This window comes from Typopeltis vanoorti, chromosome 3, assembly GCF_054136105.1.
Source record: "Typopeltis vanoorti isolate ZY-2024b chromosome 3, IOZ_Tvanoo_1.0, whole genome shotgun sequence".
Classification (NCBI taxonomy): Eukaryota; Metazoa; Arthropoda; class Arachnida; order Uropygi; family Thelyphonidae; genus Typopeltis; species Typopeltis vanoorti.
The window spans coordinates 70,890,600-70,917,795 of NC_143551.1; the positions used below are offsets into that span (position 1 = coordinate 70,890,600).

The following is a 27,196-nucleotide window of genomic DNA, read 5'->3' on the forward strand; positions in this document are numbered from 1 at the left end:
TTGAGAGTAGGCTGAAGTTTAGAATACATATTGCTAGGGTTGCAAAGGTTGCACATCATACTGCTTCTATGATAAGAAGTACTCAAACATGTAAGGATAAGGAAGCGGTTGTGCCACTGTATAAGGTACTGGTCAGACCAAACTTGGACTATTGTGCTCAGATCTGGTCACCTGGTTTTTCAATGTGATGTGGAGACATTGAAGAGGGTCCAGAGATGGGTGACTAAGACAATATTGGGACTTTGGAATGCTGGCTATGGAGAGAGAGAGAGGTAAGAAATGTGGATTGCAGAGTTTGGTAAATAGGAGGAAGAGAGGTGATATAATAGAGACATTTAAGTTATTGAGAGGATTTTATCAGATTAATCCAGAAGGGATTATAAAAAGAGTAGAAGTTGAGAGGGTAAGAATCAGAGGTTATCCTTGGAAGTTATGTAAAAGTGTGTGAAGAAGGATGTGAGGAGTATATTTTTTACACAGAGAATTGTCAGCGAATGGAATGCATTACCAGAATGTGTTGTTAAGGCAAGGAGTGTTAAGGATTTTACGATTTTATGATAAATATTTTATCAGTTGAATGAACCTCCTAAGATGAGTCTGTCGACTCCATGGAGGGTGTAATAATAATAATAATAAATAGCAACTTCCATAGCTCTACTTTTTAGTGTGTTCTTCAACAGTCAAACAATTTTATGAGCTACCTTTGCAATATGTCCTCTAAACTTTAACTCTCTCTCTCTACCATGACCCCTAAATCACTAGCTTCATCGATTTCCTGGAGTACTGTTTCATCAATGTGGTACACACAGCTTATAGTCTCTTTATCCCAAAGTGCACAACTTTTCATTTCTCCACATTAAACTCACACCCATTATCTTTTGTCCATACTGAGAGCCTACAAATTAAACAGTAGTGGTCCCAGCACTGAACCTTGCAGCACACAACTAGTCACCTGTTTTTTTCCTTGATTCTGCTCTTCCATATACCACTTTTTGATATCTGTCCAACAGCCACCCTCTTATTCACATAACCAGTGTCATATCCATCCCCATTTGTTCTAATTTGCATAACTGAGTTTCATGTGGTATTCTATCAAATGGCTTTGCAAAATCCAGAAGAATCACTATGTAGCCATTTCCTTTATCCAACTCAGCCATTACTCTATTACAAAAAATTGGTAAATTACTAAGGCATGACCGATTCCTTCACAAAGTCATGTTGCCCCTCATACAGCATCATATTTTTTAGCTACCCATTCTTGAATTCTCTTTTTGACCAATTTTTCTAATAATTTTACTACCACGCCTGAAATACTGATTGGTCTATAACTGCTAGTGCAATCTTAGAGCCTCCCTTATGCAAGGAAATTATTTTACCCTCTTTCCAGATTATCTCACCAAAGAAAATTCCTTATTTTGATTTCATGTTGATAGACAGAAAGGAACCACCTACAGGACCTTCCTTCTGATTCAGCTAACAAATTACATTTTAAAGTGTCACATATCTTATATGGTACAAAATTACCATTTTTAAACATTCCTGGTCAGAAATAAAAGCTCTACATTTATTAAAGAACTGTAATATTACTATCTCTAAAGCGGACAAGGAGAATGGCATAGGCATCATGGAGTCATCAGAATATAATTGTATTATCAGCATTCTTCTTCCAGATCATTCTCCCTACAAGCCTCCAGAGTTCCCCCTTCACAAATAAATAAATTAAATCAGTTGCTAAACAATGCCAGTTGGTTGGATGTTGATACTATTAAAAAGTTAAATATTTTTCACATAAGTGGTTGATTGTATCAGTTGGTTTACAACTGTCAAAATTTCTATCTCACCTTTTCTCAATCAAACTGGAAAATCACTTTCCTACATTAAGAATACTGTAGATTTCATCTCTGAAGTGAAACAGCTCTGCCATCATGGTGTGGTGAGGTTTGATATTGTTTCTCTCTTCACCAGCATTTCATTAGATATAACTATTCAAATGTTCTTGAAGTTAAATTAAATTATACGTTTGCTATAGATTCTGGATATTTCCTTTGAGTAATCTTGATAAACAGGTAGAAAGTTGCTTCATGGATTCGCCCTCATTGCTCTTTTCAAATTATTTCATGGAACTCTTGGAAGAATAACTCTTCAATACTATCACTCCTTGTCCCTCCACTTGGTTTTATTATGTTTATGACATGTTCGCTATGTGACCATGCATCAGTGAAGAATTAGAGAGATTTTTAACTAAAATAAACAACTTTTCCCTAGAATAAAATTTACACCAGAAATTTGTCAGGAATGTAATTCTAGCTCGCCTCCTCAAGGTGCACCCTCGATAACACTAAAGAGCTAGAGCAATCTGGAAACCAGACTATCTTCTTGATCTCCTGGTTACTGCACACATGAACTCAAACACAGGAATTAGCTCTCTTAAGAGCAAGATGACTAGAAATATTAAACCAGTTGTCCATATTTACCAAATTAACATCGAGGGAATATGTAGAGCAAAATGTGAATATCTCGCAAAGATATTACACAACAACAATGTCAACAGTGTTCTTGTCCAAGAAACTCACTGTAAGGATGAGGATCTACTCACTCTGCCACAGGGGACAAATTCTGGGATACACTGGAGCCACTTACCATCATGCACATGGTCTTGCCACCTATGTACGTACTACCCTAGAAGAATTGACCTTGAAACAACCAACACTGGCAATAGCCATGCATCTGATAACTAAGATAGGGAGCAGTACCATTACTAATGTGTATAACCCTCCCCCCAGCACTCTTGTAGCCTATGCAAGTCATACCAGTGCATAACAATTCCGCAATGCATATAGGTGACTTTAACAGCCACCACAAGCAATGGAAATATGCTTTCAACAATGAATGCGGAGAAACTTTGACTGAATGGGCAGAAATTCACAATATGCACCTAATCTTCAATGCAAAAGATAGATTTTCCTTCAGGTCAGCAGTTCTAAACAGAGAGTACAACTTTGTCTCTCAAGACAACACTGGACGACTGTTACCTACACCAAGAAGAGTTCTCTCCAGCTTTCTGCAAAGCCAACATTGACCAATTATATTAGAAGTAGGCTTGCAAGTTCCCCTTGTCAGATCCATCCAACACTGCTGCTGAAACTTTCAAAAAACTGACTGCGACACATCTGCTGCCTATCTAGACAAATATGTCTGTTGGATTCCTCTAACAAGCAATAAATATTAAACAATGTAGGTAAGAGGACCATACCAAGAGGCTTCCACAAGGAGAATATCCCATGATGGGGACGATGATAGCAAAAACAAGTATAAAGAATACCTAGAGTGTGGTGACCCTGATATTGCAGATGAACTCATTCACAACTTTGACACAAACCAACAGAAGAAATGGACTGAGACAGTAGAAAGACTTCATTTTCGGCATTCCAGTAGGAAGGAGCCTTCTAAGAAAACTAGGTAGTGGCACCCCAACTGTCCGGGAACAATCAGCTATTTTTCTTAACCAATACGCATCGCATATAGTCTGTATATCAAGATATACTGTCAAGGACAAAAGCACACTATTCAAATAAAGAGAACTTTTATATTCGTGACCTTTCACTCTTGAAGATATTAACATTGCTTTAGCAGATATAAAACCAGGCAAGTCTCCAGGTTTTTATGGTATTCATCCCAACTTCAATAGGAAGTCAGGACAAAAAAGCTTGACAGTGGCTGCTTGTTTCTTCTCTGACATCCTCCAGACTTTTAGACTTTCGAAAGAGTTTAAGAGAACAAAAATTATCCCTATTTTAAAAGCAGGGAAAACTAACAACAAACCAAAAAATTACCAACTGATCGCCCTGTTTAGCACCTCTTATAAGATCCTAGAAAGGCTCATCCTCAACAGAATTGCCCTTAAAATAATGGAATAAGTCCCAATGGAACAGGCTGGTTTCAGACATAAATGAAGCTGCTATGATCAGGTTTTGTCACTCACCACACACACACATAGAGACAGGCTACCAACAATGCCTGAAAACAGCTGTAACTTTTGTAGACCTTACAGTAGCTTATGATACAATCTAGAGATAAGACACAATCTACAAGTTATTCCATGCAGTCCGATGCAGAACAATAGATAAAATAATTGAAAACATGCTAAGCAACTGCCTGTTCCAAGCGTTTATGGATGAAAATAGAAATAAACAAAGAATACGCATAATGGATTACTACAAGGGTCAGTCCTGGCTATCTTCCTTTTTAACTTATACATTGCAGACTTATAATAATAATAATAATAATAATAATAATAATTATTATTATTATTACCCCAAGACCTCATGGAGTCAAAGACTCATCTGGGAGGTACTTTTATCACACACACATCTCATCATACCGTGTCTTAAACACACTCAAAGTCCTTGCAGACACCACACTCTCAGGCAAGGCATTCCAATTATTCACAACTCTGCACAAAAAAAACCTGCCTCTCACTCCCCTACTCACAGCCTCTTTATACAGTTCCAAGAGATGACCTCTGGTTCTCCCCTGATCTCCCACTATTCTCTGTAGAACTTCCCCACCATTGATCTTATAACAACCCCTTACCAACTTGTAGGTCTATATCATATGTGACCTGAACGAGGAATTGATGAATGCGAATATGAAGTTGATGACAGAAAGTGCTAGTACCGATTGCGTCGCGAGTGCACGTTTGAAAGAGAAGGATGGCGAGCAAGACAGGCGAAAAAATGTTAAAAAATCAGGAAAAAAGAAAAAGAGCGATTTGACAACCATAACGGATGTTACAAGGGACGAAAGTGAGGCGGAAAGAAACGAAATTGAGAGAACAAATGAAAGTAGAAATGGCGTGGTGCAGAAATCGCAAGTAAAAAAAATTGAAAGAATGAATGATAGCGAAAAAAGAATGACTGATGGTGAAAGTTGGACGCATGTTGGAACGAAAGTACTGAACCAAAGAAAGGTGAATGACGGTAAAAGTGAGAAGAATGATAGCGAAAGTTGGACGCATGTTAGTCCGAAAGTACGGAAACAAAGAAAGATATGTGAGAGTGAAAGTGAGAAGAACGATAGTGAAAGTTGGACGTATGTTGGACCGAAAGTACGGAAACAAAGAAGGATGAATGAGAGGGAAAGTGAGAAGAGGGGGTCGAGAGTTAGAAAGTTAGAAAGATTCAATGATAGAGTGAATGTGTCGCGAGGTTCAGAAGGTGAATTGGATTGGATGAAGCAAGAAATGAAATGGATGCGGAATGAAATTAAGAGAATTCAGGTCAAAACTATTAAAATAAATCATGATGGCATGAAAGAGTTAACAAAAGATGAGCGAGTGGCGTTGTATGGCGACTCCATTATTAAAGGTGTGCTAGAGGATAAAATGCACAAGGTATGTTATCCAGGTGGTAAAATGGGTAGAGTGATTGAGGCATTGAATATGAGGTGGGAACGAGCAAAAGAGTTAATTGTATTAATTGGTACAAATGATTTGAGAGAGAACAAAGAGCATGTCAAAATGAATGTCAGGAGACTGCTTGGAAAGATAAAGGAGAATAGTGTGATAGGAAGGGTGATCAGTGTGTTGCCTAGGTATAATTGTGGTGAAATGAGGCGGAGAGCAAGGATTATGAATGATATTCTGGCTGAAATGTGTGAGGAGATGGGAGTACAGTTTGTTAATGTGTGGAATGAGTTTGAGGGACGAAGTGAGCTGTATGGGAGCGATGGACTGCATTTGAGTGGTTATGGTGTGAGTCGCTTGGAGAGACTGCTGCTGGAAGGTAGAGAAGTGAATAGAGAGAATGAATCAGATCAAGAGGGGAGTGATGTGGAAGAGCAGGAGAGTAAGACAGAAGAGATTGAAGGAGTGGAAATGAATGTGGAAGTGAGTGGTATGAGTATAGAAAATGAGAGAATGGGTGTGCAAGAGGAGCAGGGAAACGGGGAGGCTCAGGGTGGACAGGGATACACAGCGTGAGAAAGGTGGATGCTCCAAGAGGAGGTGAGAGAATGTGTAGGCAGGAAAGTAATGGGATGATCAGGGATCAAAAGGAAACAGATGGAATTGCAAAGGATTCTAAAATGAAGAAGCAGAAAGGGAAATGGCCCCAGTCCAGCATGGAGAGATCACATCGAGTGAGTGGTATCAGTGGAACTAGCTGTAGATCCAGAAATGAGTTGTTGTGTTTGTATACCAATGCTAGAAGTATAAGAAAAAAGGCGGATGAAATAGTTGCACTAATTGCGTCTGTGCACCCAGAGATTGTCGGAATAAGCGAGACATGGTTAGATAAGGATGACATCCTGACAGGAATAGAGATGGAAAGGTATGATGTGTTTCGTGAGGATAGAAGGGGTAAAAAGGGAGGGGGAGTACTATTGATGATAGAGAAAGAGTTATGTTCATACAAGGTAGAGATGCAAGAGGGAAATGGGGCCAGTGGTTTTGAGGCAGTATGGTGTGAGATAGAGGTGAATAGAATCAAATACTTGGTGGGATGTTGTTATAGACCTGGTAATGTGGATGGTGGTGATAGTGAAATGTATAGTCAAATAAGCCAAGCAAATAAGAAAAGGGTGATCATTATGGGTGATTTTAATTATGGCAATATAGACTGGAATGAAGAGATAGCAACTGGAAGTAAAGAAAATGAGTTTCTTGAGTTTTTGAGGGATAACTACCTCAGACAGTATGTAACAGAGGGCACAAGAGGATTAAGGATCTTGGATTTGGTCATCTCATCGGAGGATGTAATTATCAATGAGGTACCAAATCATCCACAAATTGGTGAAAGAGACCATGAGGTGATTACTTGGGGTTGCCAACAGTGCAAGGACCCCTGTGAAAAAAGGGTATATGTGGAACTACAAGGGGGGTGATTATGAAGAGCTCAGGAGACAGCTTGCAGGTATAGCATGGAATGAGGAGTTAGCTGGAAAAGAGATCAATGCAGCTTGGGGGATTTTCAAAAAATATTTAGTGGATGCAATGTCTAAATGTATACCACTGGTGAGAAGGTTAAATAAGTTAGGTGTGAGATGGATGAATAAAGAGATTAAGCATGCAGTACAGAGAAAAAGGGCATTGTGGAGGCAGCATAAGAGAAGTGGAAGTAACCAATTTCATGAGTTCTACAAAGACCAGGCAAGGAGAGTGACTTGGTTGGTGAGAGTAGCTAAAGAGAGGTATGAACAGCAGTTAGCTAATGAAGCTAAAAAGAATCCTAGGGAGTTCTTTCGATATGTAGCCAGCAAAAGAAAGAATGATTATGGAAGGATGACATTGATTGGAGGAAATGGTATAAAGACAGCTGTTGCAGAATGTGTGGTGGAGATACTTAATGAGCAGTTCATAAAGATCTTTCAATCTTGTGAATGTGACTTCATGGAGAGATTAAGAGCAGTTGATGATGGGGAGGAGAGACTGACTGTAAGTGAGCAAGAGGTGATTGGAGAGTTGAGTAAACTAGATGTAAATAAGGCTGTGGGACTTGATAATATATCACCGCGTATTCTGAAGGAATGTGCCAGAGAGTTGACACCTGCCTTGACATATTTTTTTAATACGAGTCTTGCACTTGGTCAAGTCCCTAAAGAGTGGAAGGAGGGCAAGATTGTGCCACTTCATAAAGGAGGTGATCGAACTCAAGCATCAAACTATAGGCCTATCTGTGTGTCAGGTGTTGTGGTTAAGTTGTTGGAGAAGCTTGTGAGAACTAGGATCCAGAGTTGGGTTGACAACAATGGTATAATCTTTGATGGACAGCATGGATTTGCTAAAGGGAGGTCATGTTTTAGTAATCTACTTACTTATTACAATAAAGTGACTGCTTCCTTGGACAGAGGAGAAGAATACACAGTAATATACTTGGATTTTGCAAAAGCTTTTGATAGAGTACCTCATGATAAGTTGACAGTCAAACTAGAGCAGATGTGGTTGGATATTAGGTTAGTGCATTGGATTGGAGACTGGCTATCTGATAGGTATCAACAAGTTGTGTATGGGGGTGCAATATCCAGGAAAAGGAAAGCCACTAGTGGAGTGCCTCAGGGATCTGTTTTAGGGCCATTACTATTTAACTTGTATATTAATGATATTGGCGAAGATTTGGATGGAGATATTCAGTTGTTTGCAGATGATGCAAAGTTGGGACGAACCATAAAGAGTAGTGAAGATGTTGTGGCCTTGCAAGAAGACTTGAATAAATTGAGTGATTGGGCAAGCAAATGGGGATGTGAGTTCAATGTTGCAAAATGTAAGGTTTTAAAATTTGGAAAACAAAGATGGGATGCAGAATTTATGCTTGGTGAGAATATATTGTTGGAAGTAGAGGAAATAAGAGATCTGGGAGTGATAGTGAATAAGGATCTAAAATTTAGGGGACACATCGCCAAAATTGTGAAGACAACACAAAGACTTCTGGGAATGATGAGGAGGACACTGACGTGTAGAAGTAGGGAGATTCTTGTTCCATTGTATAAGGCTTTGATTAGGCCACACATGGACTATTGTGGTCAGATTTGGTCACCTGGTTTTCAGAAGGATGAAGAGATGTTGGAAATGGTCCAAAGGCGACTGACTAAGGTAGTTTCTGACCTCTGGAATGACTAAGGTAGTTTCTGACCTCTGGAATGTCGAGTATGAGGAAAGATTGAAAAGATGTAATTTGCAGAGTCTAGTGGAGAGAAGGAAGAGGGGAGATATGATAGAGATCTACAAGTTGGTAAGGGGTTGTTATAGGATCAATGGTGGAGAAGTTCTACAGAGAATAGTGGGAGATCAGGGGAGAACCAGAGGTCATCCCTGGAAACTGTATAAAGAGGGTGTGAGTAGGGGAGTGAGAGGCAGGTTTTTTTTCGTACAGAGTTGTGAATGATTGGAATGCCTTGCCTGAGAGTGTGGTGTCTGCAAGGAGTTTGAATGTGTTTAAGACCCGGTATGATGAGATGTGTGTGAGATAAAAGGACCTCCTAGATGAGTCTTTGACTCCATGAGGTCTTGTTTAATAATAATAATAATAACATCTCCCCTCTTCCTCCTCTCTACCAGACTCTGCAAATTATTTAGTCATTAGCCTTTGGACTCTTCCCAAAATCTCTTCATCCTTCTGAAAACCCGGTGACCAAATCTGGACTATTGTGTGGCCTAATCTGTGTGGCCTAATCAAAGCCTTATGCAACGGAACAAGAATCTCCCTACTTCTACACATCCTCCACTTCATTCCCAGAAGTCTTTATGTTGTCTTCACAATTTTGGCAATGTTTCCCCTAAATTTTAGACCCTTATCCACTATCACCCTCAGATCTCTTATTTCCTCTACCTCCAACAATATATTCTCACCAAGCATAAATTCTGCATCCCATATTTGTTTTCCAAATTTTAAAACCTTACATTTTGCAACATTGAACTCACATCTCCATTTCCGTGCCCAATCACTCAGTTTATTCAAGTCTTCTTGCAAGGCCACAACATCTTCACTACTCTTTATGGTTCGTCTCAACTTTGCATCATCTGCAAACAACTGAATATCTCCATCTAAATCTTCGCCAATATTATTAATATATTGGCTAAGCAACTGCCAATTTAATTTGCCAAACTTGCCAAATGCCAAGTAATGGCCCTAAAACAGACCCCTCAGGCACTCCACTAGTGACTTTCCTTTGACTGGATATCGCACCCCTCATACACAACTTGTTGATACCTATCAGATAGCCAGTCTCCAATCCAATGCACTAATCTAATATCCAATCCCATCTGCTCTAGTTTGACTGCCAACTTATCATGAGGTACTCTATCAAAAGCCTTTGTGAAATCCAAGTATATTACTGTGTATCCTTCTCCTCTGTCCAAGGAAGCAGTCACTTAATTGTAATAAGTAAGTAGATTACTAAAACATGACCTCCCTTTAGCAAATCCATGCTGTCCATCAAAGATAATACCATTGTTGTCAACCCAACTCTGGATCCTGGTTCTCACAAGCTTCTCCAACAACTTAACTACAACACGTAACACACAGATAGGCCTATAGCTTGAGTTCGATCACTTCATTCATGAAGTGGCACAATCTTGCCCTCCTTCCACTCCTTAAGAACTTGACCCAGTGCAATACTCGTATTATAAAAATATGTCAAGGCAGGTGTCAACTCCCTGGCACATTCCTTCAGAATACACGGTGATATATTATCAAATCCCACAGCCTTATTTATATCTAGTTTACTCAACTCCTCAAACACCTCTTGCTCACTTACAGTCAGTCTCTCCTCCCCATCATCAACTGCCCTCAATCTCTCCATGAAGTCACATTCACAAGATTGAAAGATCTTTATGAACTGTTCATTAAGTATCTCCACCACACATTCTGCAACAGCTGTCTTTATACCATTTTCTCCAATCAATGTCATCCTTCCATAATTATTCTTTCTTTTAATGGCTACATATCGAAAGAACTCCCTAGGATTCTTTTTGGCTTCATTAGCTAACTGCTGTTCATACATCTCTTTAGCTACTCTCACCAACCAAGTCACCGTTCTTGCCTGGTCTTTGTTGAAGACCTCATGAAATTGGTTATTTCAACTTCTCTTATGCTGCCTCCACAATGCCCTTTTTCTCTGTACTGCATGCTTAATCTCTTTATTCATCCATCTCACACTTACCTTATTTAACCTTGTCACCCTTGGAATACATTTAGACATTGCATTTACTAGACAGTTTTTGAAAATCCCCCAAACTGCATTGATCTCTTTTCCAGCTAACTCCTCATTCCATGCTACACCCACAAGCTGTCTCCTGAGCTCTTCATAATCACCCCCCCCCTTGTAGTTCCACATATACCCTTTTCTCACAAGGGTCCTCGCACTGCTGGCAACCACCAAGGTAATCACCTCATTGTCACTCTCACCAATTGGTGGATGATTTGACACCTCATTTATAATTACATCCTCTGAGGAGATGACCAAATCTAAGACCCTTAATCCTCGTGTGCCCTTTACATGCTGTTTGAGGGAGTTATCCTCCAAAAACTCAAGAAACTCATTTTCTTTACTTCCAGTTGCTATCTCATCATTCCAGTGGATATTGCCATAATTAAAATCACACATAATGATCACTCTTTTCTTATTTACCTGGCTAATTTGATTGCACATTTCATTATTACCACCATCCACATTACCTGGTCTATAACAACATCCAACCAAGTATTTGATTCCATTCACCTCTATCTCACACCATACTGCCTCAAAACCACTGGCACTATTACCATCTTGCATCTCTACTTTGTATGGACATAACTCTTTCTCTATTATCAACAGCACTCCCCCTCCCTTTTTACCCCTTCAATCCTCACAAAACACATCATACCCTTCCATCCCTATTCCTGTCAGGATGTCATCCTCTTCCAACCATGTCTCACTTATTCCGACAATCTTTGGGTGAACAGACGCAATTAGTGCAACCATTTCATCTGCCTTGTTTCTTATACTTCTAGCACTGGTATACAAACACAACAGCTCATTTCTGGATCTACAGCTAGTTTCTCTGATACCACTCACTCAATGTGATCTCTCCATGCTCGACTGGGGCCATTTCCCTTTCTGCTTCTTCATTTTAGAACTCTTTTCAATGCCAACTGTTTCCTCTTGATCCCTGGTCATCCCATTCCTTTCCTGTCTACACAAGCTCTCACCTCCTCTTGGAGCATCAACCTTTCTCACGGTGTGTACCCCTGTCCACCCTGAGCCTCCCTGTTTCTCTGCTCATCTTGCACACCCATTCTTGCATTTTCTATACTCATATCACTCACTTCCCCATTCATATCCACTTCTTCAATCTCTCCTGTCTTACTCTCCTGCTCTTCGACATCACTCCCCCCCCCTCTCAATCTGATTCATTCTCTCTATTCACTTCTCTACCTTCCAGCAGCAGTCTCTCCAAGCGACTCACACCATAACCACTCAAATGCAGTCCATCGCTCCCATACAGCTCACTTCGTCCCTCAAACTCATTCCACACATTAACAAACTGTACTCCCATTCTCCTCACGCAGTTCAGCCAGAATATCATTCATAATCCTTGCTCTCTGCCTTATTTCACCACAGTCATACCTAGGCAACACACTGACTACCCTTCCTGTCACACTATTCTCTTTTATCCTTCCAAGCAGCCTCCTGATATACATTCTGACATGCTCTTTACATTTGTACCAATTAATACTATTAACTCTTTTGCTCGCTCCCTCCTCATATCCAATGCCTCAATCACTCTACCCATTTTACCACCTGGATAACATACCTTGTGCATTTTATCCTCTAGCACACCTTTAATAATGGAGTCGCCATACAACGCCACTCGCTCATCTTTCGTTAACTGTTTCATGCCATAATGATTTATTTTAATAGTTTTGACCTGAATCTCTTAATTTCATTCCGCATTCATTTCATTTTTTGCCTCATCCAATCGAATTCAACTTATGAATCTCGTGACACGTTCTCTCTATCATTCAATCTTTCTAACTTTCTAATTCTCGACCCCCTCTTCTCACTCTCACTCTCATTCATCCTTCTTTGTTTCCATACTTTGGGTCAGCATACCTCCAACTTTCGCTATCATTCTTCTCACTTTCACTCTCATTTATCTTTCTTTGTTTCCGTACTTTCTCTAACATGTGTCCAACTTTCAATATCATTCTTCTCACTTTCACTCTCATTCATCTTTCTTTGTTTCTGTACTTTCAGTCCAACATGCGTCCAACTTTCGCCATCATTCATTCTTTTGATTTTTTTCACTTTCGATTTCTGTGTCATGCCATTTCTAGTTTCATTCGTTCTCTCAATTGCATTTCCTTCCACCACTCTCTCCTCACTTTCGTCTCTTTTAACTACTTGCCTACTACAGCCCCCAAGAAGTTGTGTTATGCTGATGACATTGCTCTAGCCACCAGACATACCATCTTTACTACAACAGAAGATATACTAACAAATGACTTGTAATCCTAGATGCATACTTCTGCAAATGGAGATTATGCCCAAACCCTAGTAAAAACAGAAGTTTCATGCTTCCACTTGAACAATAATCAGGCTAACAAAGAACTGATGATCTATTTTTCAATTGTAACTGCCATAGCACAACAGATTCCCAAAATATCTGGGTGTCACTTTGGATAAAACTCTATCATTTAAACCACATCTCGTTAATAAAGCATCCAAGCTAAAAACACAAAACAACATACTGCAAAAATTCTATAGTAGCACTTGGGTGCCTCAGCAGCAACACTTCACTGCACTACTCTTAGTCTCATTTACTCTGCAGCTGAATACTGCTCACCTGAATTGGCTGAACAGCACCAATGTGTACTTTGTCAATGCTCAGCTTAACACCACTATACACCACATTTCTGGAATTGTGAAATCAACCCCAACCTACCCAGTGCTAAGTCACATCCTGACTCCACACCTCTGCAGACCCAACATTCTTCTACTTCAATATAGCAAAACCATGGAAATCCAAGATCTCCCAATCCACAAAGACATCCTGCTCCTAGAAATAAATAGACTAAAGTCAAGGAACCCTCCAATTTTAACAACGAAAAATCTTGTGGAGACAAATTTTAAAATGAAGGAGATGTAGAAAGAATCCTTGCATAATACTTCAACAGGGGGACTTCCATGAATTAGTAGACATAACCCAGGTACCTTTGAGTTTTGACCTACCATGAAAAACTTGGTCTACCCTTAACAAAATTTGTACCAATCATGACAGATTTGTAAACCACCTTTACAAATGGGGTATGATTGCCTCAACAAGGTGCAACTGTGGATCACCCTGCCAGACAATTAGTCATATCACAGTATAATGTGCTCAACGTGCATACCATGGAAACCTGTCTAACTTCATCCATGCTACACAAAGTGCAGTTGATTGGATAAGCAACCTAGACAAAAAGTTGTAGTCTATTCTTGAGTGTCCTCTTTATGACTGTTTTATAGTATATTTAAGTATTTTGTCTATTTTATACTAAACGTTTATATATACTAAAGATTTTTGTAATGTAACTTTTCATGTGTGAACCATACACTAAATAAAAATAAATACCTCAGAATAAGAAATGGAGCTCTTCTTTCTGAGATTCACTTAGAGAGAGAAGCTGATGACTGTCAGTTCTTCTGTTTCTAAGAGGTCTATGTTCACAGGGAGATGCATTCTTCAGGACTCTATGCTTCATCCTTTACAGCCATTTGGAATTGTCAAGATTCTTGCCAACAGGGCACATATCACCTGCTCTTCTGAGATACTATTAGTTTAGAATTACAAAGCATTAAAGACTTTATACTTAATGGTTACTTTCCATCCAAATTACAAACATCATAGATAATTACTTTCCTGCTGATACATCATCATCAGATAACAAGAGAATTTCTATTCCTTTGAGCAAGTCTCAAAAATTAAAAAAAAACTTTTCTTCTTCCTGTAGCTTCCTCAGTGAGAGGATGCAGCACCATGTCCTTCCAGTTCTCTCTGTTGGTGGATTTCCTTTTCGTTTCTGCATAGCCGTGTGATCCTGTCCATTGATCTTATTTAAACAACTTAAATGTTTCTATTATATCCCCTCTTTTTCTCCTATCAGCCAACTTCTGCACTCCACACACCTTCAATCTATCCTCATAGGGAACATAAGGCAACTCACCATCTTGGTCACTGGCCTCTGAATCCTCTCCACCACTTCCTCATCCCCAAGAAACCCGGGAGACCACAATTGAGCACAGTAATCTAGATGTGGGCATATCAAGGCCTTATAAAGAGGAATAACAACTTCCTTATCTCTACTTGTTAATGTGTTATTCAATAGCCAAGTAATCTTATGGGCTACTTTTGCAACCTTAGCAATATGTCCTCTAAACTTTAACTTTCTGTCTACCATCACCCCTTGGTGGTGGTGGTAGACAGAAAGGAACTTGTTCACATTCGATTTGAATGACTGCATATTGCATTCCCTGGAAAACACAACAAGGCGAAGACTGTTCCACAGTACAGCAGTTGCAGGGATGAAGGAGAAGGAGAAGAAACTTGTTCTGTGGGTTTCAAGGAGCACTATGAAGGGATGTTGAGCAGCAGCTTCACATGTTCCAACGAGCTTATTACTAAGTGGGAGAATTATCGATGCTATTTCATATGAACATTTTCCATGGAAATATTTGTAGAATACACAGTGTGGACACCAATCATCTGTGCGAAAGTGGGGGGGATGAGTTCATAAGAGATGGGTCATTAATAAGGCTAATTGCTCTCCTCTGTATTGACTCGAGCATTTTGAGGGAGCTTTAGGAGGCCCCACTCGATAAGTGAGAGAGTAGTACTTGATGATTGGGTGGATTTGTGATTTGTATAAGGTTAACAGCTGTTCAGGTGTGAAGTAACGTCTTCAGTGAAAGAGAAATCTTAGTTTTTTTGAGGCATTCGACAATAAATGAAAATCAAGATTTTGAGGATGAAATTGTGGATGAAATTGCAAAAGACTGGAGAACATTAGAAGAACAAAAAAAAAGTGATCAGCATGATACCCTGAGCTTGAATGAATGACTACTGAGAAAGCTAAAAAAATTATTGAAGGATTATGACTATTCCACATATCAAGAACAAAATTATCGCAGGATACCTGCGATAATTTTGTTCAACCATTAAAAAAATGTCATTAACTGCTAAGAACTGTATATATGTTTAACAATGTATATAAATAAACACAATTTTTATGGCAAATATTTTACTTTAATTATGGCAATTGTTTATCTGTAAGGTTAGTTTTGCTAATCAACAACCGAAAACCTTGTCTAAACTTGTATGTATTTTATCTTATTATTATTACTATTATTATATGGGTAACATGGAATCAGAGGACACATCACAGGAGACACACAAACATTCGTACACACAATACCTATCATACCTCTCCTTAAACTCGTTTACTGTCAAGGCACTCGCAACTAATTCTGGCAATCCATTTCATTCGCTCACCATTCTTTATGGAAAAAATACAGTCCACACACCCTTACTAAACACACTCTTGCACGACTTACAGGGGTCACCTGTAGTTCTCTGTCTCTTTTGTCATGTACTGAAAAATTTTCCTTGTGTCAATCTTATACGTGGGTGGTCTGAAAAGTTCTCTGCCTCAACCATAAATGGCAACACTATCGGCAAGATTTTTTTTTTCTAAGTTGGTACATTTGTCATAAGCATCAATGTGAAATTTCAAGTTATTCTATCAAGTAGTTTTGTTATACAGCTATCGGAAGCCAAAGTGTTGTCTGTATCCCTTGAAATGGTTAAAATTGAGTATCATGCGGTTATAAAATTCTTTGTAAAAGAAGGTTTAATGCCAAAAGAAATTCATTCTAAGTTCAGAAAAGTTTATGGGCACTCTTCTCCTTCATTTTCGACAATTAAGAAATGGGCTGCGAGTCTAAATGTGGCCATACCAGCCTTGAAGATGATCCACGTGAAGGATGTCCAAAAAGTGTAACAACACCAGAAATCATTGATCAGTGCAGGATATGGTATTCAATGACCGGCGAGTCAAAGTGCGTGAAATTGCTGAGACTATAAGCATTTCGAAAGAATGTGTAGGATATATTTTGCATGAAGAATTGCAAATGATAAACCTTTGCCAAGATGGGTGCTGCGCAGATCAAAAACACATTCGCACATTTATAGATTATCATGAAAATCTATAAACAGTGCTTGGAGCATTTTAACAAAAATAAAACTGATTTTGTGTGTCGATTTATTACTATGGATGAGACTTGGATTCACCAGTAACACACCAAAATCCAAACAGCGGTCAATACAGTGGACAGAAGCCAGTTGTTCATCGCCAAAGAAGACAAGGTCATGGCAACAGTGTTTTGAGATGCTAAAGGCATTTTGTTTATTAATTACATTGAAAAGGGTAAAACAATAACTGGGGAATATTATTACAATCTTTTAACCAGACTAGATGAAAAAATTTGTGAGAAAAGACCCAGTTTGAAGAAGAAAAAAATCATCTTTCTTCACTGCCCACAAAGGTGTTTTGGCAATTGAAAAATTAAGGGACATGCACTATGAATTGTTGGAACATCCACCCTATTCCCCAGATTTGGCTCCCCTCTGACTTCTGTCTCTTCCACAACTAAAACCCTTCCTTGTTGGTCAGTATTTTTCATCGAATCAAGAGGTGATTGCAGCTGTAGAGGGGTATTTTGCATATCTTACCGAAAACCACTACAGGGACGAGATAATGGCACTGGAGCATTCACTAGAATAAATGTATTAGTCTTAAGAGATTATGTTGAAAAATAAAAATAAGTTTGAAATTATAAATTCGTTTTTTCATTGTTAGGCGAAGAACTTTTCAGACCACCTCGTAGAACCCTTTTAATAACTTATAAATTTCTATCATGCCTCCCTCTTATCCACCTAATCAACTGAACTTTGCAATCCCCACACACCTTTAACCTATCCTCATAGGAAGCATTACACAGACCTGTCACAAGCCTGGTCAATTGTCTCCAAATCCTCTCCACCACCTCTTGATCCCAAGAAACCTGGGTGACCAAATTGGTGCATAGTAGTCAATATGTGGCCAAATCATGGCCTTATAAAGAGGAATAATAACCTACCTATGTATACTTGTTAGTATATTTTTCAACATTCAAGTAAGTCTTTGAGCTATTTTACCAACTTTTGCAAAATAAAGACTGATATAAAAGAAATTTTTGAGCACATGATGAGTAGGATGAGAACTTGAAGTCATCTCTGGAAATTGTGTACAAGTGATTAGCAGACTTTTAGCTTTGAGAATGGTGAATTATTGGAATGGATTGCTAGAAACAGTTGTGTGTTGACAGTGAATGAGTTTAAAGAGGTGTAAGCTGGCCTGGTTGGCCAAGTGGTTAGTGTATCTGCTCTCCAGCCAAAAGGCTGTGGGTTCAAATGCTGCAGCCTTTTGGCATGGATGTTTGTGATTGTTTGTGAAAATACTGGTGGAGGTAGTGGGCCGTAGATGGCATTGGTGTAGATGATGATGGTAGTTGTGGTTCGTTGTAGTTGGTGGATTGAGTGATGGAGACAGAGAGTTGTAGAGTAGGTGCCCTCCCTTGATGACTCTATTTGGACTCCCTGGAGTTGTCATGTAATAATAATAATAATAATGCCTATACAGGATTTATTGAAGAAAAATACATTGGACTATGGAGGAAAGTGGGAAGAAATAAGCGTGGTGAACTCCTGGCAGAATTTGTAGAAGCAGAAAGGCTGTACATTATGAATAGTTTCTTTAAAAAGAGAACTGGAAAAAGATGGACTTGGCAATCTCCAAATGGAGAGACAAGAAATGAAATTGATTTCATTCTAACAGATTGCAAAAGAATAATAAAAAATGTCGAAGTCATTGGAAAACTTACTGCGACATTCATTCAGACCACCGTCCAATAAGAGCCACTCTCAAAATACATAAAAAAAAAAAATGAAAAACGCATACGAGCACAGTCCAACCATAAAAAACGCTCAAAACAGATAAACCCAGAAGAATTTAGAAAAAGGTGGAAGAAACCGACTGGAAATTAAAAAATGACATCGACGAAGATTTAACAAACTTTAACAATAAATTAATGAACTGCAAAGAAAGAACCTCGTATGAACTTCCGCCTAAGACGAGGAAACGCCTATCAGCAAGAACAATAGAACTATTGAAGAAAAGAAGAATACTGAAAGATACAGGAAAAGATCATCTAGAATATAAAATTATTTGTAAACAACTGAGGCAGAATATCAAAGATGACTATAACATATATAGAACAACAAAATTAGCAGAAGCAGCTAGGCTCTGCAGTAGCCTAAAAAAAAAGTAGAAAAAGAAATAAATCTAAAGCAACCACTACCGTCAGCCTTCATAGACAATCAAGGAAACAGACACACAAACAGAGGTGAAATGGAAAAAAATAGTAAAATCGTTTTATGAGAACCTTTACTCATCTAAACAAGTAATCACAGCTCCAGTACCAGACGAAAATTTGGAAAATCTGGAAATACCATCTGTCCTACCTGAAGAAATAAAAATGGCTATCCACCATATGAAAAATGACCAATCACCAGGAATTGATGGTATAAAATCTGATGAATTAAAAATGGTTGGACAAATACTCTTTAAAGCTCTAGCAGAAAGGTTTACCCGATATATATACAATTAAGGAAAGTACCTACTGAATGGAAAACATCAAAGACCATAATTCTGCATAAAAAAGGTAATAAAGAAGACATCAGTAACTACAGACCTATTTGTCTATTAGCACACACATATAAAATATTCGCCAGAATCATCCTAAACTGAATACAAACCTCCATCAATGAAAATAGCTGCAAAGAACAGGCTGGTTTCAAAAAAGGCTTTTCAACAATAGATCACATTCAAACTATTACTCAGCTAACAGAAAGATGCAGAGAATACCAGATCCCACTTTGTCTTCTTTTTATAGATTTTAAAAAGGCATTTGACACTGTTGAGCATAACGCAGTATTCCAAGCTTTAATAGAACAAGGCATAGAAAAAGCATACATCCAACTCATAAAAGATATCTACAAAAGAAAGCACAACAAATATCACCCTTTTCAATCACCCGATTAAAATTAACTTAAGTAGAGGAGTACATCAGGGTGATGTCTTATCACCTAATCTCTTCACATCTACTGTGGATAGCATCATTTGAAAAATTGACATGAAAGATGGAATAAACATTGATGGTGAAATACTAAATATCCTATTATTTGCTGATGATGTGGTATTAATATCTCACTCACCCAAACTCTTAGAATCAATGCTGAATAACATAAGCCAAAACTGCCAAAAAATTGGACTGGAAATACACCCTGACAAAACAAGATGGATGAAAAACAAATATTGTAAAGATCATACAATCACTCTAGAATCTCACACCATCAAAAAAGTTGAAGAATACATCTACCTCAGCCAGTCCATAAAAATGAATAATGATATATCAAATGAAATAGCAAGGAGAAAAAGAGCTGCTTGGATAGCCTTCAACAAAATAAAATCAACAATTACCAACCAAAACATAGATACAGACATAAGAGCTCATCTTTTCAATAGTCACATCATACCAGTTAACTTATGGCAGTGAAACATGGAACACAACTTTAAAAGAAGAACAAAGTTTAATAACAACTCAACGTGCAATAGAAAGAAGAATATGCAATATAAACAAAATAGACCATGTAAGACACACAGAAATCAGGAAGAGGTCCGGACTCACAGATATAATAAAAACAACCTACAACAGCAAAAGAAGATGGGCAGGACATCTCGCCAGAATGAGAGACAACAGATGGACAGTCAGAGTTACAAACTGGTATCCGAGAGATACCAAAAGGAAACCTGGAAGACCCAATGATTAAGAAAGTTGGTAGAAAATGGAGAAGAAAGGCCCAAGACAGGAATAGCTGGACTCTTTACGACCTGCAGTCATGGAGAAATCCTGACTGAAACCACAGGTCCATCAAGGTAATTATGCGAATAATGGTTAGTGTGGGTCTCCACCATGGAGATATCTGTATAATAATAACAATCATAATAATAATTATTACTGATGAATATGTAGATTTTTCAACCTAAAAATGTACGTGACAAATAAAACTAACATTGGGTTTAATAAGTCATAATATAGATAGTTAAACCAACTAGTTTCATCACATATGCTAATGGCTTCCTTTGGGTTAGGAAGAACAAAAAATATACAATAAGCAGTAAATATGAACCATTACATAACATAATCCAAGCCTTTACACAAAAGTAAAAAACAGAAACACATGGAACATGGAAGCTGGCATAGGTCAGTCATTGTTCAGTAGGTATGCATGATAGTTGGCAGAAAAGTTAAAGCCTGATATGTGTGAAAGATCTAATAAGTGACTTCCAAATATCACATAAAATCATTCCTTGGTTTCTGTTCAGTGTGCCTTGTGAATGGATAACATCGTAGGCTCTTTGATGTTGAGGAACACTGAAGTTGTCTTCTATATAAGAAGCTCTTGTCCCATTCAATACTGTGATGAGTGAGAGAAGTGGAAAGCTAGGCCTGAGCTGTCTTTTCTTGTTGTTATTATTGTTCTCCAATATGCTCTTTTGTCTAGTTTCCAAACTTTTATATTTTTGTCCTATGTAAGCAAGGTCACAAGAACAAGAGCTTCATGCCTTACATAGAAAACAACTTCAGTGCCAGCAACATCAAAGAGGCTACAATGGTTATCTCCTAACAAGGTACACTGAACAGAAACTAAGGAATGATTTCATGTGATATTAGGAAGTCACTTATTAGATCTTTCCACATGTCAGACTTCAACAACTTTTCTGTCAACTATCATGCATACCTATTGAAAAATGACTGACCCATGCCAGCTTCCATGCGTTTCTGATTTTTTTTTTTTTTTTTTTTTTTACTTTTGTGTAATAGTTTCAACATGTTCGGATTTAGTCATGTAATGGTTCATGTTTACCACTTGTTGTATATTTTTTTGTTTTTCCTAATCAAGAAGTCACTAACATATGTGGCAAAATTAGTTGGTTTAACTAGCTATGCTAAGACCAATTAAATCCAGTGATAGTTTCCATTTCACACTCGTTTTTTGGTCACAAAATCTACATACTCATCAATATAGAGGGCTATATGGTGTGTAGTGTTTGCAGATAGCTCCTGAACAGATAAGTGTTATTTTGAGTAATAATTGATGAATTTGCATAGAATTTACATAGTATTGCTTACTTCTCGTATTTTAGCATGTCTGGGTGTTTTTTGTGTGTTTTCTGAGTATTTTAAATAGTAAATTGATAGATACAATTATCTGTGCACATGGCCCCCCATAAGGAGGAATACAAAAATGGCATCCAGGTCACCATCTTTGTCTAAAAATTTTAATTTAAAGGATTTGATTCAGTGTACTGTTTGCGAAATGTATGCATTGAGGAGAGCAGTTGGAGTCTGGTTAAACAACGATAGTGAAGTGAATGTGTGCAGAAAGTGTAAAGAATGTGAGGATTTAAAGAGTGTTTCCGGTCGAGAGAGTGATATCGTTGATGAAAGTGAGAATCTAGATAACAGTGATATGCCAGGTATGAATAGTGATATTTGCGAGGTAGTACCTGATAGCTGTGAGAGTGGCATTGAAAGTGAGAATGAAGGTAAACATACAGAAGGAATGAATGAATTATCGGAGAATAAAAATGATGAGACTGACGCAGTGAGTGAGATCGCTCGATTACGCGGAGCGACACAGGGCAAATCGGCAGCTGGAGCGTTGGCAAAAATTTTTACCGAGCGTACCGACTAATAAACGGCAAAGGTATGACAGAAAAAATTAGAGTATGATAGTGAATGCAAACAAAATGAAAGAGCGAGTGTTGTATGGAGATTCCTTAGTAAGAGGTGTGTCAGTTGAGAGTTTAACAAAATCGTACCAACCTGGTGCAAACGTTAAGGATGTAAGTGAGTCAATTAGAATGCAAAAGCAGCAGGTGAAAGAACTGATAGTGGTAGCAGTTACAAATGATTTGAAAGGAAACAAAATGGCTATGAGTGAGGATGTGAAGGAATTGCTTGAGATAGCAAAAGAGAAGAGTGAGAGAGTTAAGATGGTGAGTCTGTTGCTGCGGTATGACAGTGTAGAGTATAGAAGAAGGGCCATAACTGCTAATAACTTTATGCGTGAATTATGCAGGACAAGTGGTGTGGAATTTGTGAATGTATGGAGTGAGTTCGATGGGCTACGAATCAGAATGGGATAGTTAGTGTAAGCCATCAAAATAGGGATGGGACAAATGGGCTTCTGCAATTCATGTATACTAATGCCAGAAGTATTAGGAACAAGAAGGAAGAATTTTGGACCTTGGTTGGCACTTCCAGGCCACAGGTTATTGGCATTATTGAAACATGGCTGACAGAAGATGATATAGCTAGTGGGATTGAATGGGGGGGTATGATGTATTCAGAAATGACAGGGAAAATAAAATGGGGGGGAGAGGAGTGTTATTGATGATAGCTGATGAGCTACAGCCAAGGAGAATAGAAGTGGAACTGTGGAATAGAGAAAAGAGCACATTTGAGGCTATTTGATGTGAGATTAAAACTAGCAGAACAAAATATACAGTTGGGTGCTGCTATAGACCAGGTGATGGAAGAGATGGTGGAGATAGTATGCATAAGCAAATAGAAGAAATGAGTGGAAGGAGGGTAATTATTATGGGAGATTTCAACTATGGTAACATTGATTGGAAGGAGGAGAGGACACATGGGAGGAAAGGAATTGGATTTTATGCGGTTATTAAGGGATAACTATCTGAGACAGCATGTAATGGAAAATATTAGGGATCAGAGAGTGCTTGACCTAGTAATTGCATCTGAGAATTTGGCTGTAACGAATATGACCATGTTGCCACCAATTGGTGAGAGTGATCATAGGGTCTTGACTTGGGAGGTGGCTAAAGGTGTGGAATTTACAATTAAGACAGGGTACATGTAAAATTATCGGGCTGGTAAGTATGACAAGCTTAGGAGTTTGATTGGTTCAGCGCCATGGCATGTAAAACTGCAGGGGCTGGTTGTTGATAGTGCATGAGACGCGGTTAAGAAGTGTTTGCAGGAGGCAATGGTTGACTGTATACCTAGAGTCCGAATAATAAATCAAGTAGGGGTTAAATGGATGAATAACACCATTAAGCTTGAGCTGCAAAAAAAGAAACAACTGTGGAGAGCATTTAAGCAGAAAGGTGACTGGCAGGCACATGAACGGTATAAAGCACAGGCCAGAAGGGTAACGAGTGTGATAAGAAAAGCAAAAGCGGATTATGAAAGAACATTAGCCATGCAGGCTAAAGAGAATCCCAAACAGTTTTTTCAATATGTTGTAAGTAAAAGAAAAAATGTATATGGAAGAATGATTTTAAAGAATGCCGATGGTAGGGAGGTAACCGAATCAGTTGATATAGTTGAATTACTGAGCGAGCACTTTGCAAGAATATATCATCCAAGTGGTGGCAGAAATGAATGAACCAATAAATTATATGGGAATTGTGGTGAATGAAGTGGAGGTGAGTAGTGTATTACAAAATGTCAATGTCAATACATCTGTGGGATTGGATGGTATACTAGCTCGTGTCGTACATGAAGCGGCTCAAGTATCAGTCGGTAATTTACAACGGCAGTCTTGGAACCTTTATGCAGTCCCTAGGGGGTGGAAAGAAGGGAAAATAGTTCCACTGCATAAAGGAGGTTCCAAGACTGCTGTTGTAAATTACCGACCAATTGGCATATCAGGAATCATGTCAAGGTCTTGGAAAAATAAGTGAAGAGAAGAATACAGGATTGGATAGATGAAAATGGGATACTGTATGGGGGACAACGTGGTTTTGTGAAGGGTAGATCATGCCTCAGTAATTGCTCACGTTTTATAACACAGTTACAGCTGAACTGGATAAGGGTAATGGGTTTACAGTGATTCTACTAGACTTAGCTAAGGCCTTTGACAGGATACAACATGGAATTCTAATCAGTAAACTGCAGCATATAGGGATGGATTTAGGGTTGGTGAAGTGGATAGGAGGGTGGTTGATGGAGAGTGGTTTATTCAGGAGTAGAGTCCAAAAGACGGCTTGTGACTAGTGGTGTGACGCAGGGTTCTGTTCTTGGACCACTACTTTTCAATTCCTTCATTAATGATATAGGAAAGAATTTGAGAGGAGGTGTTCACTTGTTTGCTGATGATGCAAAGAGCAATAGTGAGTGCACAGGATGTCAAAATTTTGCAAGATGATTTGGATAGTTTGGAGTACTGGGCTAAGTCAAATGGATGTCGATTTAATGTGGCAAAGTGTAAGGTTATGCATTTTCGAGTGAAAAGATCAGCAGCAGTATATCATATTGGTGGAACTGTACTCCAAGAGATTGATGAGGCCAGGGATTTGGGAGTGTCGGTGGATAGGGAGTTGAAGTTTACGGGGCACATCGCAAAAATGGCTAAACCAGCTCATCAAATCACTCGGGTGCTGAAAAATACTTTAACAAGCAGAGACAAAGAAGATATTGTTCCTCTGTATCAAGCCTTGATAAGACCCCATATAGACTACTGTGCCTAGATATGGGCGCCATGGTTTCTTCTTGATGGGGAAGAGGTGGGAGGATCCAGAGACGAGTGATCAAGTTGATAGCAGGTCTATGAAATAAACCTTATGAGAACAAGATGAAGATTTGTGGGTTGCAAAAATTGGTTGATAGGCAGAAAAGGGGTGATATGATTGAGACATTCAAATTCCTGAAGAGGTTCTATAAGATTAATCCAGATGATATTTTTGAGAATAGAACTGGTGGTGGGAAGACTAGGGGCCATTCATGGAAGCTGGGTAAGAATGTGGCTAGCAGGGGTGTTAGAGCTAGGTTTTTTTACTTGGAGAGTGGTGAATGAGTGGAATAAGCTGCCAGAGTCTGTTGCGGGTGCTATGACTGTGAATGAGTTCAAGGCGAGGTATGATAGATACTGTGTGAATGTCGAATAGTTGTTCTTGACATGATGTTAGGGCCTCCCTCGATGAGTCTGTTGACTCCTTGGAGATTCCCGAGATAATAATAATAATAATAATTATTATTATTATGATTGCTATTATTATACAGGTATCTCCATGGAGTCAAAAGAAATTTGGCAGAGACCTACATAAACCATTATTCACATCTTATATCTCAATCTCTAGCAATCCATTTCAATAATTCATCACTCTCCAAGATAAAAGTCTGTATTGTTGTATATTTTTTTGTTCTTCCAAATCCAGAAGAAGCCATTAGCATATGGTGTGAAACTAGTTGGTTTAATTATCTATATTACGACCTACTAAAACCCAGTGTTAGTTTTCATTTGTCACAACAATTATTATTTTGACTATTATTTTCTTCAAAAAAGCAGGATATCATATGATTAAAAAAATAATAAGTGTTCATTAGCTTTGTCTGTTTTATATTCTTAATTATTTACAGTGAACGTTATTCATTTTTTAAGATATTCAAAAAATACTTTTATTTCTGAAAGCCAATTAAAAATAAATCACATATTCCAGTAACAAAAGGATAAGTAAGAAAAAAAAGTCTAAATCATTCAGTAAGTATAGAATGTTTTTCATCATGAGAATTGTATCATGACATGTCAATTTGAAAGATTCTTTAGTACTACTGACACACAATTTATAAGAATATGAGTTAAATACATAACATACACAGCAAACTCTTACCAATATAATATGTAGAATCCTTAACAGGACCCCACCTCTGCCAGTGTGCATCAGTACGATATTCCACAAAATAATGTGAAACAGGCACTGTTTGGTTAAGAGCATGCTGCCAAGAAATGCGGATTCCTTGGGTTGCCTTTGAAACTGTGACATTACGAGGGGGCCATGGCCTTGGACCTGGAGGAGCAGTAGCCTCGGGGGTTTCTAAAAATGATCAAAATGAAATTATTACATTGCTAAACTAAGGAGACATATGTATTTCAAACATATTTTATTATTATTATTATTATTATCATTATTATTACTGAGACAACAGCAGACTGAAAAAGTTTACGTTAGTTTTCAGGGACCTGAACCAAAACGCAGGTTCATAGTTGACATGTCTAAGAGCTACTCCTTTTGCTGCAATGCTTTTACATACTAATTTCTGGACAACTTGAAGCATAAAAAGAAAATCTATTTATTATAGTTTTATGAAAAGAAAGAAAATAATACAGATGATATTCTTACTTTGCTGAAAGACTTTCATTCTCTACTCCAGTCAAAAATAACATAAAAACCATTAAAAAATATAAATAAATTCCATCTACATCCATTTCACCAACATTTCAAAGATAAACAATTTGTTTAATGCCAATTGTAATGTATATACAAATGGTTGCAAACATAGCATATCAATACTGTGTTTCCAATTGGTTAGAAGAAAGAAAGAATCTGCTGATATGTTTTTTTTGAATGACTGTGGGTTGAAACCTAACTGACCTCTTGTTAACCCTTAGAAGAACACTGTCCAGTTCCAAAGGTTCACCCTTTGCAGGGTGAACAAATCCAGGAATGCGTTAGCAGAGCTAATCTCAGATAGTATGGTCACTTAAACAGAATGG

General features: G+C 38.2%; 1 protein-coding gene across 4 annotated transcripts in view; it reads right to left on the minus strand.

The window, feature by feature from the left end:
- The window catches only part of LOC150108248 (protein turtle-like), a 1,021,857-nt gene that overhangs the window by 490,454 nt on the left and 504,207 nt on the right, over nt 1-27,196 (minus strand). For all 4 annotated transcript variants that reach the window (XR_016548124.1, XM_090390663.1, XM_090390666.1 and 1 more), the window contains exon 12: nt 26,313-26,516. Coding sequence is in view for 3 of the 4 variants with exons in the window: in XM_090390663.1 (XP_090246789.1) it covers nt 26,313-26,516 (204 nt within the window). In the remaining variant the exon portion in view is untranslated. The remainder of the gene's footprint in view (nt 1-26,312; nt 26,517-27,196) is intronic.